At 46.2% G+C, this 14,494-nt stretch overlaps 1 protein-coding gene across 2 annotated transcripts in view; it reads left to right on the forward strand.

The window, feature by feature from the left end:
* Positions 1-14,494, forward strand: part of LOC112251871 (gamma-aminobutyric acid receptor subunit alpha-5-like) — an 81,209-nt gene that overhangs the window by 41,932 nt on the left and 24,783 nt on the right. For both annotated transcript variants that reach the window (XM_042322669.1, XM_042322668.1), the window contains one exon: positions 8,356-8,499. In XM_042322669.1, the coding sequence (XP_042178603.1) occupies positions 8,356-8,499 (144 nt within the window). The remainder of the gene's footprint in view (positions 1-8,355; positions 8,500-14,494) is intronic.

A 14,494-nucleotide genomic window follows, 5' to 3' on the forward strand; every position in this document is an offset into this window, starting at 1 on the left:
TAATCACCTCCTCCTCTAACTGGTATAGAGACAGTGTTAATCACCTCCTCCTCTAACTGGTATAGAGACAGTGTTAATCACCTCCTCCTCTAACTGGTATAGAGACAGTGTTAATCACCTCCTCCTCCTCTAACTGGTATAGAGACAGTGTTAATCATCACCTCCTCCTCTAACTGGTATAGAGACAGTGTTAATCACCTCCTCCTCTAACTGGTATAGAGACAGTGTTAATCACCACCTCCTCCTCTAACTGGTATAGAGACAGTGTTAATCACCTCCTCCTCTAACTGGTATAGAGACAGTGTTAATCATCACCTCCTCCTCTAACTGGTATAGAGACAGTGTAAATCACCTCCTCCTCTAACTGGTATAGAGACAGTGTTAATCACCTCCTCCTCTAACTGGTATAGAGACAGTGTTAATCACCACCTCCTCCTCTAACTGGTATAGAGACAGTGTTAATCACCTCCTCCTCCTCCTCTAACTGGTATAGAGACAGTGTTAATCAACTCCTCCTATAACTGGTATAGAGACCGTGTTAATCACCTCCTCCTCTAACTGGTATAGAGACAGTGTTAATCACCACCTCCTCCTCTAACTGGTATAGAGACAGTGTTAATCACCTCCTCCTCCTCCTCTAACGGGTATAGAGACAGTGTTAATCACCACCGCCTCCTCTAACTGGTATAGAGACAGTGTTAATCAACTCCTCCTATAACTGGTATAGAGACAGTGTTAATCACCTCCTCCTCTAACTGGTATAGAGACAGTGTTAATCACCTCCTCCTCCTCCTCTAACTGGTATAGAGACAGTGTTAATCACCACCTCCTCCTCTAACTGGTATAGAGACAGTGTTAATCACCTCCTCCTCCTCATCTAACTGGTATAGAGACAGTGTTAATCACCACCTCCTCCTCTAACTGGTATAGAGACAGTGTTAATCACCTCCTCCTCCTCCTCTAACTGGTATAGAGACAGTGTTAATCTCCACCTCCTCCTCTAACTGGTATAGAGACAGTGTTAATCACCTCCTCCTCTAACTGGTATAGAGACAGTGTTAATCACCTCCTCCTCTAACTGGTATAGAGACAGTGTTAATCACCTCCTCCTCTAACTGGTATAGAGACAGTGTTAATCACCTCCTCCTCCTCTACCTAGTATAGAGACAGTGTTAATCACCACCTCCTCCTCTAACTGGTATAGAGACAGTGTTAATCACCTCCTCCTCTAACTGGTATAGAGACCGTGTTAATCACCTCCTCCTCTAACTGGTATAGAGACAGTGTTAATCACCTCCTCCTCTAACTGGTATAGAGACAGTGTTAATCACCTCCTCCTCCTCTAACTGGTATAGAGACAGTGTTAATCATCACCTCCTCCTCTAACTGGTATAGAGACAGTGTTAAACCCCACCTCCTCCTCTAACTGGTATAGAGACAGTGTTAATCACCTCCTCCTCTACCTGGTATAGAGAGAGTGTTAATCACCTCATCCTCTAACTGGTATAGAGACAGTGTTAATCACCACCTCCTCCTCTAACTGGTATAGAGACAATGTTAATCACCTCCTCCTCTAACTGGTATAGAGACAGTGTTAATCCCCACCTCCTCCTCTAACTGGTATAGAGACAGTGTTAATCACCTCCTCCTCTAACTGGTATAGAGACAGTGTTAATCACGTCCTCCTCTACCTGGTATAGAGAGAGTGTTAATCACCTCATCCTCTAACTGGTATAGAGACAGTGTTAATCACCACCTCCTCCTCTAACTGGTATAGAGACAGTGTTAATCACCTCCTCCTCCTCTAACTGGTATGGAGACAGTGTTAATCACCACCTCCTCCTCTAACTGGTATAGAGACAGTGTTAATCACCACCTCCTCCTCTAACTGGTATAGAGACAGTGTTAATCACCTCCTCCTCTAACTGGTATAGAGACAGTGTTAATCACCACCTCCTCCTCTAACTGGTATAGAGACAGTGTTAATCACCTCCTCCTCTAACTGGTATAGAGACAGTGTTAATCACCTCCTCCTCTAACTGGTATAGAGACAGTGTTAATCACCTCCTCCTCCTCCTCTAACTGGTATAGAGACAGCGTTAATCACCACCTCCTCCTCTAACTGGTATAGAGACAGTGTTAATCACCTCCTCCTCCTCATCTAACTGGTATAGAGACAGTGTTAATCACCACCTCCTCCTCTAACTGGTATAGAGACAGTGTTAATCACCTCCTCCTCCTCTAACTGGTATAGAGACAGTGTTAATCACCACCTCCTCTACCTGGTATAGAGACAGTGTTAATCACCACCTCCTCCTCTAACTGGTATAGAGACAGTGTTAATCACCACCTCCTCTAACTGGTATTGAGACAGTGTCAATCACCACCTCCTCTAACTGGTATAGAGACAGTGTTAATCACCTCCTCCTCCTCTAACTGGTGTAGAGACAGTGTTAATCAACTCATCCTCCTCTAACTGGTATAGAGACAGTGTTAATCACCTCCTCCTCCTCTAACTGGTATAGAGACAGTGTTAATCACCTCCATCTCCTCTAACTGGTATAGAGACAGTGTTAATCACCTCCTCCTCCTCTAACTGGTGTAGAGACAGTGTTAATCACCTCCTCCTCCTCTAACTGGTATAGAGACAGTGTTAATCACCTCCTCCTCCTCTAACTGGTAGAGAAGAATGGGAGAAACTCCCCATATACCTGTGTGCTAAGCTTGTAGCGTCATACCCAAGAAGGCTAGAGGCTGTAATCTCTGCCAAAGGTGCTTCAACAAATTACTGAGTAAAGGGTCTGAATACTTATGTAAATGTTATATTTCAGTTTTAAAAAATGATATATGTTTTCTTTTGGATTAATAAAGGAGTATTGTTTAGACATTAGATCGGTGAAACAAATTCGGCTTCCCAGACCTGGATCCATTGTTTGGACTATATGAAGCAGCTCCATTCATCCCGGTCGCTCTACCAAAAAGATGTCGCCGAAGGAGAGGAAGGAGAGCTTGCATTCTAGTCATACTCCCTAGGATGGCAAACCACCCACCGCTTATATAACTTGCTAATGTACTCTGGACAATAATGTAGACAAGCTTAGGGCACGGATCTTCTCCCAGAGAGACATGAGAGATTGTAAGATAATTTGTCTTTAAAAAAACAACAATACATGGCTGAATATGGTGAATATTCTACCCGTTGGTCTCCGTCCATACAGCCTGTTCGCTTCCCCGTAACTTTAGTGGACAGGAAGAATGAACTCTCCAAGAAAAGAATCCCACCGTACGTTCTCTTCTGTGCAATCCGGTTTCCGAGCTGGTCATGTGTGCAGCTCAGTCACGCTCAAGGTACTAAACGATATCATAACTGCCATTGATAAAAGACAGCACTATGCAGCCGTCTTCATCGACCTGGCCAAGGCTTTCGGCTCTGTCAATCACCGTATTCTTATCGGAAGACTCAATAGCCTTGGTTTCTCAAATTGGTTTCTCGCCTGGCTCACCAACTACTTCACAGACAGAGTTCAGTGTGTCAAATCGGAGGGCCTGTTGTCCGGACCTCTGGCAGTCTCTATGGGGGTACCACAGGGTTCAATTCTCAGGCCGATTCTTTTCTCTGTATACATCAACAATGTCGCTCTTACTGCGGGTGATTCCCTGATCCACCTCTACGCAGACGACACCATTCTTTATACATCTTGGCCTTCTTTGGACACTGTGTTAACTAACCTCCAAACGAGGTTCAATGACATACAACACTCCTTCCGTGGCCTCCAACTACTCTTAAACGCTAGTAAAACCAAATGCATACTTTTCAACCGTTCTCTGCCTGCACCCGCCCGCCCGACTAGCATCACTACTCTGGACGGTTCTAAACTAGAATACGTGGACAACTATAAATACCTAGGTGTCTTGCTAGACTGAAAACTCTCCTTCCAGACTCATATCAAACTCCATCTCCATTCTTTTTTATTTATTTCACCTTTATTTAACCAGGTAGGCCAGTTGAGAACAAGTTCTCATTTACAACTGTGACCTGGCCAAGATAAAGCAAAGCAGTGCCGCAAAAACAACAGAGTTACACATGTGATAAACAAACGTACAGTCAATAACACAAAAGAAAAATCTGTATACAGTGTGTGCAAATGAAGTAAGGAGGTAAGGCAATAAATAGGCCAATAGTGGAGAAGTAATTACAATTTAGCAATTTACACTGGAGTTATATATGTGCAGATGAGGATGTTCAAGTATAAATACTGGTGTGAAAAAGAACAGAAAAACAAAAACAAATATGGGATGAGGTAGGTAGTTGGTTCGATGGGCTGTGTACAGCTGCAGCGATCGGTTAGCTGCTCTGACAGCTGACGCTTAAAGCTAGTGAGTGAGATATGAGTCTCCAACTTCAGTGATTTTTGCAATTTGTTCCAGTCATTGGCAGCAGACAACTGGAAGCAAAGGCAGCCAAAGAGGTGTTGGCTTTGGGGATGACCAGTGAAATATACCTGCTGGAGAGCGTGCTACGTGTGGGTGCTGCTATGGTGACCAGTGAGCTGAGATAAGGCGGAGCTTTAACTAGCAAAGACTTATAGATGACCTGGAGCCAGTGGATTTGGCAACGAATACCTAACGAGGATCAGCCAACGAGAGCATACAGGTCGCAGTGGTGGGTAGTATATGGGGCGTTGGTGACAAAACAGATGACGCTGTGGTAGACTGCATCCAATTTGCTGAGTAGAGTGTTGGAGGCTATTTTGTAAATTACATTGCGAAGTCAAGGATCGGTAGTATAGTCAGATTTACAAGGGTATGTTTGGCAGCATGAGTGGAGGAGGCTTTGTTGCGAAATAGGAAGATATTCTTGAGTTAACTTCGGATTGGAGATGTTTGATATGGGTCTGGAAGGAGAGTTTACAGTCTAGCCAGACACCTAGGTATTTGTAGTTGTCCAAAGTCAAAACCGTCCTGAGTAGTGATGTTAGTCGGGCCGCTGGTGCGGGCAGCGATCAATTGAAGAGCATGCATTTAGTTTTACTAGCGTTTGAGAGCAGTTGGAGGCCACAGAAGGTGTGTTTTATGGCATTGACGCTCATTTGGAGGTTTGTTAACACAGTGTCCAAAGAAGGGCCAGATGTGTACAGAATGGTGTCGTCTGCGTAGAGGTGGATCAGAGAATCACCAGCAGCAAGAGTGACGTCACTGATGTATACAGAGAAAACAGAGAAAATGTAGTAGGTGCCAGGTGCACCAGTTTCGACACCCTGTAGAGTCCATGTAGTAGGTGTTAGGTGCACCAGTTTCGACACCCTGTAGAGTCCATGTAGTAGGTGCCAGGTGCACCAGTTTCAACACCCTGTAGAGTCCATGTAGTAGGTGCCAGGTGCACCACTTTCGACACCCTGTAGAGTCCATGTAGTAGGTGCCAGGTTCACCACTTTCGACACCCTGTAGAGTCCATGTAGTAGGTGCCAGGTGCACCACTTTCGATACCCTGTAGAGTCCATGTAGTAGGTGCCAGGTGCACCACTTTCGACACCCTGTAGAGTCCATGTAGTAGGTGCCAGGTGCACCACTTTCGACACCCCGTAGAGTCCATGTAGTAGGTACTCTGGTCAGATGAGTCTAAAATTGAACTTTTTGGCCATCAAGGAAAACACTATGTCTGGCGCAGACCAAACACCTCTCATCCCCCCGATAACACCATCTGTGGGGATGTTTTTCATCGGCAAATACTGGGAAACTGGTCAGAATTTAAGGAAGGATGGATGGTGCTAAATACAGGGAAATTCTGGAGGGAAACCTGTTTCAGTGTTCCAGAGATTTGAGACTGGGACAGAGGTTCACCTTCCAGCAGGACAATGACACTAAACATACCGCTAAAGCAACACTCGAGTGGTTTAAGGGGAAACATTTACATGTCTTGGAATGGCCTAGTCAAAGCCCAGACCTCAATCCAATTGAGAATCTGTGGTATGACTTGAAGATTGCTGTACACCAGCGGAACCCATCCAACTTGAAGGAGCTGGAGCAGTTTTGCCTTGAAGAATGGGCAGAAATCCCAGTGGCTAGATGTGCCAAGATACTTGCAGCTGTAATCAAATCAAATCAAATCAAATCAAATTGATTTATATAGCCCTTCGTACATCAGCTGATATCTCAAAGTGCTGTACAGAAACCCAGCCTAAAACCCCAAACAGCAAGCAATGCAGGTGTAGAAGCACGGTGGCTAGGAAAAACTCCCTAGAAAGGCCAAAACCTAGGAAGAAACCTAGAGAGGAACCAGGCTATGTGGGGTGGCCAGTCCTCTTCTGGCTGTGCCGGGTGGAGATTATAACAGAACATGGCCAAGATGTTCAAATGTTCATAAATGACCAGCATGGTCGAATAATAATAAGGCAGAACAGTTGAAACTGGAGCAGCAGCACAGTCAGGTGGAAGTTGAAACTGGAGCAGCAGCATGGCCAGGTGGACTGGGGACAGCAAGGAGTCATCATGTCAGGTAGTCCTGGGGCATGGTCCTAGGGCTCAGGTCAGTTGAAACTGGAACAGCAGCATGGCCAGGTGGACTGGGGACAGCAAGGAGTCATCATGTCAGGTAGTCCTGGGGCATGGTCCTAGGGCTCAGGTCCTCCGAGAGAGAGAAAGAAAGAGAGGAGATAATTAGAGAACGCACACTTAGATTCACACAGGACACCGAATAGGACAGGAGAAGTACTCCAGATATAACAAACTGACCCCAGCCCCCCAACACATAAACTACTGCAGCATAAATACTGGAGGCTGAGACAGGAGGGGTCAGGAGACACTGTGGCCCCATCCGAGGACACCCCCGGACAGGGCCAAACAGGAAGGATATAACCCCACCCACTTTGCCAAAGCACAGCCCCCACACCACTAATAATTGCTGCAAAATATGGCTCTACAAAGTATTGACTTTGGGGGGTGTGAATAATTATGCACGCTCAAGATTTATTTTTTTGATGTCTTATTTCTTGTTTGTTTCACAATAAAATATCTTTTGCATCTTCAAAGTGGTAGGCATGTTGTGTAAATCAAATTATACAAACCCCCCCAAAAATCAATTTTAATTCCAGGTTATAAGGCAACAAAATAGGAAAAATGCCAAAGGGGTGAATACTTTCGCAAGCCACTATATATGGCACAGTACTATAAGGGTAAATAGAATAAAGATGCTCTTCCCCTCTGCTCCTCTCTGCTCCTCTCTTCATAATGGAGGAATATGGTGCCTCTAGGTTTTGGGGAAGCTATTTACCTCCTGTCCCTGCAGTTGTGAAGCGGAAAGATACCTTGCACCAGAGGCTAACAAGGGGGCTAATCCTTGTGGGCTAATCCTAGGGGACTAATCCTTTAGGACACACAATTGTCAAGAGTGTTGAATATGAAAACAAGTCCCAGTCCTCAGGGTGGCTCTCTGCTCTGCCCCTTCAGGAGATAATGTAGGAAGACTGGCAGAGGGCTCTGTCCAGTAGAGGGAGACTGGCAACGTGTTCTATCCAGTAGAGGGAGACTGGCAACGGGCCAGCATGAGCTACTGACTGTTTTGATGGCACTGAGGCATTTCCTTCTGATGTTGTAGGGCCAGCATGAGCTACTGACTGTTTTGATGGCACTGAGGCATTTCCTTGTGATGTTGTAGGGCCAGCATGAGCTACTGACTGTTTTGCTGGCGCTAATGCATTTCCTTGTGATGTTGTAGGGCCAGCATGAGCTACTGACTGTTTTGATGGCACTGAGGCATTTCTTTCTGATGTTGTAGGGCCAGTATGAGCTACTGACTGTTTTGATGGCACTGAGGCATTTCCTTGTGATGTTGTAGGGCCAGCATGAGCTACTGACTGTTTTGATGGCACTGAGGCATTTCCTTCTGATGTTGTAGGGCCAGCAAGTGTTGGTAAGGGTCTGTTGTTGATGCTGGTTCCAGGAGATCATCCCCCTGTTGGGTGGGGACACATGGCGGGTATCCTGTATCCTGTCTTCTGTTGTAGATGCGTATCCTGTTTCCTGTCTTCTGTTGTAGATGCGTATCCTGTTTCCTGTCTTCTGTTGTAGATGCGTATCCTGTTTCCTGTCTTCTGCTGTAGATGACTATCCTGTGTCCTGTCTCCTGTTGTAGAGGAGTATCCTGTGTCCTGTCTCCTGTTGTAGATGCGTATCCTGTTTCCTGTCTCCTGTTGGAGATGCGTATCCTGTTTCCTGTCTCCTGTTGGAGATGCGTATCCTGTTTCCTGTCTCCTGTTGTAGATGCGTATCCTGTTTCCTGTCTCTTGTTGGAGATGCGTATCCTGTTTCCTGTCTCCTGTTGTAGATGCGTATCCTGTTTCCTGTCTCCTTTTGTAGATGCGTATCCTGTGTCCGAGGTGGTGTATTCGTGGACCCAGGGAGCAGCCAAGTCAGTGGTGGTGGCAGAGGAGGGGTCACGACTCAACCAGTATCATCTGATAGGACAGACCGCTGGCACTGAGGACATCTATACTAGCAGAGGTACACACACACGAAATCACACATAGCATCACAACTCAGGATGTGACCCAGATGCAGACATGGGAGGCGGATAGTACAGTTCTCAGATGATTTATTAGAAACACGGGGCAAAAGGCAGGTCGAGGGCAGGCAGAGGATCGTGATCAGGTCAGAGTCAGGCAGGCACAGAATGGCAGATAGGCTCGGGGTCAGGGCAGGCAGAATGGTCCGAACCCGGGAAAAACTAGGAAACAGAACTAGTGAAACGGGAAGGCAGGAAAGAACACTGTCAAGACCTGACAAGACAAGACGAACTGGCAACAGACAAACAGAGAACGCAGGTATAAATACACAGGGGATAATGGAGAAGATGGGCACCACCTGGACGGGGGGGTGGAGACAAGCACAAAGACAGGTGAAACAGATCAGGGTGTGACACATAGGCTGCAGCTCAGACAGCAAGTTATCATTCTAATCTCTTATTACTCACCTATTCATCCTCCTACCAATCACCCATTCACTGCTATACCGATCCTAACAACTACTGTCATGGACATACCGATCCTAACAACTACTGTCATGGACATACCGATCCTAACAACTACTGTCATGGACATACCGATCCTAACAACTACAGTCATGGACATACCGATCCTAACAACTACTGTCATGGACATACCGATCCTAACAACTACTGTCATGGACATACCGATCCTAACAACTACTGTCATGGACATACCGATCCTAACAACTACTGTCATGGACATACCGATCCTAACAACTACTGTCATGGATGCATCACTTTGATGTGGAACTTTACATTAGGGCCGTAACTTTTAACTTTACGTCTGCCATGCATGATGCCTGTTTAAACGTTTAACCTTGTCTGCCATGCATGATGCCTGTTTAAATGTTTAACCTTGTCTGCCATGCATGATGCCTGTTTAAATGTTTAACCTTGTCTGCCATGCATGATGCCTGTTTAAATGTTTAACCTTGTCTGCCATGCATGATGCCTGTTTAAATGTTTAACCTTGTCTGCCATGCATGGTGCCTGTTTAAACGTTTAACCTTGTCTGCCATGCATGGTGCCTGTTTAAATGTTTAACCTTGTCTGCCATGCATGGTGCCTGTTTAAATGTTTAACCTTGTCTGCCATGCATGATGCCTGTTTAAATGTTTAACCTTGTCTGCCATGCATGATGCCTGTTTAAATGTTTAACCTTGTCTGCCATGCATGATGCCTGTTTAAACGTTTAACCTTGTCTGCCATGCATGATGCCTGTTTAAATGTTTAACCTTGTCTGCCATGCATGATGCCTGTTTAAACGTTTAACCTTGTCTGCCATGCATGATGCCTGTTTAAACGTTTAACCTTGTCTGCCATGCATGGTGCCTGTTTAAACGTTTAACCTTGTCTGCCATGCATGGTGCCTGTTTAAATGTTTAACCTTGTCTGCCATGCATGGTGCCTGTTTAAACGTTTAACCTTGTCTGCCATGCATGGTGCCTGTTTAAATGTTTAACCTTGTCTGCCATGCATGATGCCTGTTTAAATGTTTAACCTTGTCTGCCATGCATGGTGCCTGTTTAAATGTTTAACCTTGTCTGCCATGCATGGTGCCTGTTTAAACGTTTAACCTTGTCTGCCATGCATGGTGCCTGTTTAAACACAATCATCTAGAAAGCCCATACAGAGTTCATATCTCCTACCATAGAATACTGTATGCTGCCGCTGCAGGTGAGGATGTGGTTGTCTCTGGCTTCAGGTTATTAAGACGAACATATCTAGATTGAGACACAAGCTGTCAGATACATGTCACAAATATCGGCTTGAAATCCTCTTTACTGAGTCAAGAATAGCTCAGCGAAGTGCTCACAGCCAGAGCCGGCACTCATCAAGCCATGGACGCCAAAATGACAAGCACAAGTGATCATAGAACATTTTTTACAAATCCTAAAATTAAAAAGGGAACACAACTTAGACAGGAAATGATCAATTGTGGAAAATGTCAAAGACAGTCAGTGCTTCTTCTGTGTAAAGACAGACACTCCAACATCCAGACAGACACTCCAACATCCAGACAGACACTTCAACATCCAGACAGAAACTCCAACATCCAGACAGACACTCCAACATTCAGACAGACACTCCAACATCCAGACAGACACTCCAACATCCAGACAGACACTCCAACATTCAGACAGACACTCCAACATCCAGACAGACACTCCAACATCCAGACACACTCCAACATCCAGACAGACAGTATAACATCCAGACAGACACTCCAACATCCAGACAGACACTCCAACATCCAGACAGACACTCCAACATCCAGACAGACACTCCAACATCCAGACAGACACTCAAACATCCAGACAGACACTCCAACATTCAGACAGACACTCCAACATCCAGACAGACACTCCAACATCCAGACACACTCCAAGATCCAGACAGACAGTATAACATCCAGACAGACACTCCAACATCCAGACAGACACTCCAACATCCAGACAGACACTCAAACATCCAGACAGACACTCCAACATCCAGACAGACACTTCAACATCCAGACAGACACTTCAACATCCAGACAGACACTCCAACATCCAGACAGACACTCCAACATCCAGACAGACACTCCAACATCCAGACAGACACTCCAACATCCAGACAGACACTCCAACATCCAGACAGACACTCCAACATCCAGACAGACACTCCAACATCCAGACAGACACTCCAACATCCAGACAGACACTCCAACATCCAGACAGACACTCCAACATCCAGACAGACACTCCGACATCCAGACAGACACTCCAACATCCAGACAGACACTCCGACATCCAGACAAACTGTTCGATTTCTCCAATAAAGTAAACTCCTTAATATACTTCCTGCTCAGTGTTGACAGTTACTTTGTTTCAAAAGCCTGATAACTATAAAACTTCATTGCTGTCATTGTCATGGCAATGAGTGACAAAGAGTTGGCATGATAGCACAGACAGATTGGCCCTCAGGCTATATAAATGACAATGCCATATTGTAGGACTGTAAATGACATGACAAATAGCACCATACTGTAGTGGTACTCAAGATATTGTAGTGGTACTCACCAAACTAAAGTGGAACACACCATACAGTGCTCACCTTACTATAGTGGTACTCACCATATTGTAGTGGTACTCACCATACCGTAGTGGTACTCACCTTACTATAGTGGTACTCACCATACCGTAGTGGTACTCACCATACTGTAATGGTACTGACCAGTTGACCAGCATGACAGCATTATTATCAGCTTTGAAGGGCAGTTCCCCGTAGACACCCCAGTTCCCCGTAGACACCCCAGTTCCCGTAGACACCCCAGTTCCCCGTAGACACCCCAGTTCCCCGTAGACACCCCAGTTCCCCGTAGACACCCCAGTTCCCCGTAGACACCCCAGTTCCCGTAGGTACCCCAGTTCCCCGTAGGTACCCCAGTTCCCGTAGACACCCCAGTTTCCCGTAGACACCCCAGTTTCCCGTAGACACCCCAGTTCCCCGTAGACACTCCAGTTCCCATAGACACCCCAGTTCCCGTAGACACCCCATTTCCCCGTAGACACCCCATTTCCCCGTAGACACCCCAGTTCCCCGTAGACACCCCAGAAGCACTGGAGTAAAATCCACCAGCACCTCATCTTCACTTCTCTATCTCAGATTTCCTCTCTCATCCAGCTCCTCCTCAGCGGTGTCCCTCCTTAATCTTAACTCCTTAGTCAATCTGAGCGGAGTCCTCTCTGGGCGGGTATCCTCTCAGTTCTCCTGAGTGGGGTCTAACCTAGTCCTGGGCTGGCCATCTCTCTTCAGAGCAGGGCTGCTGAGCACCAGTCATAGAGCCCTGGTCAGGAGATACACTACATGACCAAAAGTATGTGGACACCTGGTCGTCGAACATCAAACATGCTCGTAGTCACAGCTGATCTCTGGGTCAATCCATCTGGGCTACTGCTGCCAGTAATGCCAGCTGATCTCTGGGTCAATCCATCTAGGCTCCTGCTGCTCTTGGTGACCCGAGATTCTTTTGTTGCTGTCGGAAACAGCACTAGTAAAAATGCATGAAATGAGCTTTAACATTTTTGAGGGAGTATCCCCTGCAAGGTTATTTCATTTCCATTTCATTTCAATGGTTCTTCTCCCTTTGAGTTCTGTTGGAGCTTGTCTCCCGGTGGGTAGCTTCTGTTACTGTATTAGCATCTTCTCCGACACATAACACTTTGTCCACAGACAATCCTGCGTTTTAAACCTGGTCCACATCTGTTAGATATTGTACAAAAATGATATCGGCCTTGGCTTCTAAAAGTGTCTCTATTTTTCTCCTTCCTATTTCTGCTCAATTTAAAAAGCCTCGTAGATTATACTTCAGAATGTTAATTTGTTGTGGCATTGTCAACAAGAGGCATACTGTGTAGGGCTAGGTTTCACATCTTCTCTTGCTGCATTGCCTGGTTCTAACCAAGCCCAGCCCTGCATAGCTGTAGATGGTGAGGAGTGACAGGTTGAAGGTGGGGGGGGCATTCTGGGTCCACGTTAGAGGTACATTAACTTATGTTAAACTTCCTGTCAGGGAAAACGATTTGATGATTGATGATTGATGATCATTGATGATTGATGATGATCAGTTGATGATCATGTCTTCTTCTTCTTCAATGCTGGATGACTGACTGCTCTCTCTAGGATGACTTATTTTCTGACTTCTGTTGCTCGTGTTCATGTTCTTCTGGTTCTTGTCTAGGAGCTTCCTGTTTTCTCTTGGTTGGGGTGGGGGGTCTATGGGGTTTTCTGCCTTACATACATTGGAGTCTGTGCAGTCGCAGGCGGGTGGCCGTAGTGCTCTCCCCTCCCTCTCTCTCCCCCTCTCTCTCTCCCCCTCTCCCCCTCTCTCTCTCTCCCCTCTCTCTCTCTCCCCCTCTCTCTCTCCCCCCCTCTCTCTCTCTCTCCACCCTCTCTCTCTCCCCCCTCTCTCTCTCTCTCCCCCTCTTCCCCCTCTCTCTCTCTCTATGTTGCTCTCTCTCTCTGTCTCTCTCTCTCTCCCCCTCTCTCTCTCTCTCCCCTCTCTCTCTCTCCCCCTCTCTCTCTCCCTTCTATCTCCCCCTCTCTCTCTCCCCCCTCTCTCTCTCTCTCCCCCTCTCTCCCCCCTCTCTCTCTCTCTGTTGCTCTCTCTCTCTGTCTCTCTCTCTCTCTCCCCCCTCTCTCTCTCCCCCTCTCTCTCTCTATGTTGCTCTCTCTCCCCCCTCTCTCTCTCCCCCTCTCTCTCTCCCTCCTCTCTCTCTCTCTCTCTCTCTCTCTCTCCCCCCTCTCTCTCTGTCTCTCTGTCTCGCTCTCTCTCTCTTTCTCTCCCCCGTCTCTCTCTCTCTCCCCGTCTCTCTCTCTCTCTCTCTCTCTCTCCCCTCTCTCTCTCCCCCTCTCTCTCTCTCTCTCTCTCTCTCTCCCCCTCTCTCTCTCTGTCTCTCTGTCTCGCTCTCTCTCTCTTTCTCTCCCCCGTCTCTCTCTCTCTCCCCGTCTCTCTCTCTCTCTCTCCCCTCTCTCTCTCTCTCTTTATGTTGCTCTAAACTCTCTCTGTCTCTGTCTTTCTCTCCTCCCCCCTCTCTCTCTCTCTCTCTCTCTCTCTCTCTCTCAATTCAATTCAATTAAATTCAAGGGCTTTATTGGCATGGGAAACATGTGTTAACATTGCAAGTGAAGCAAGTGAGGTAGACAACATACAAAGTGAATATATAAAGTGAAAAACAACAAAAATTAACAGTAAACATTACACATACAGAAGTTTCAAAACAGTAAAGACATTACAAATGTCATATTATATATATACAGTGTTTTAGCAATGTACAAATGGTTAAAGGACACAAGATAAAATAAATAAGCATAAATATGGGTTGTATTTACAATGGTGTTTGTTCTTCACTGGTTGCCCTTTTCTCGTGGCAACAGGTCACAAATCTTGCTGCTGTGATGGCACACTGT

Source organism: Oncorhynchus tshawytscha, linkage group LG05 (assembly GCF_018296145.1).
Source record: "Oncorhynchus tshawytscha isolate Ot180627B linkage group LG05, Otsh_v2.0, whole genome shotgun sequence".
Taxonomy (NCBI): Eukaryota; Metazoa; Chordata; class Actinopteri; order Salmoniformes; family Salmonidae; genus Oncorhynchus; species Oncorhynchus tshawytscha.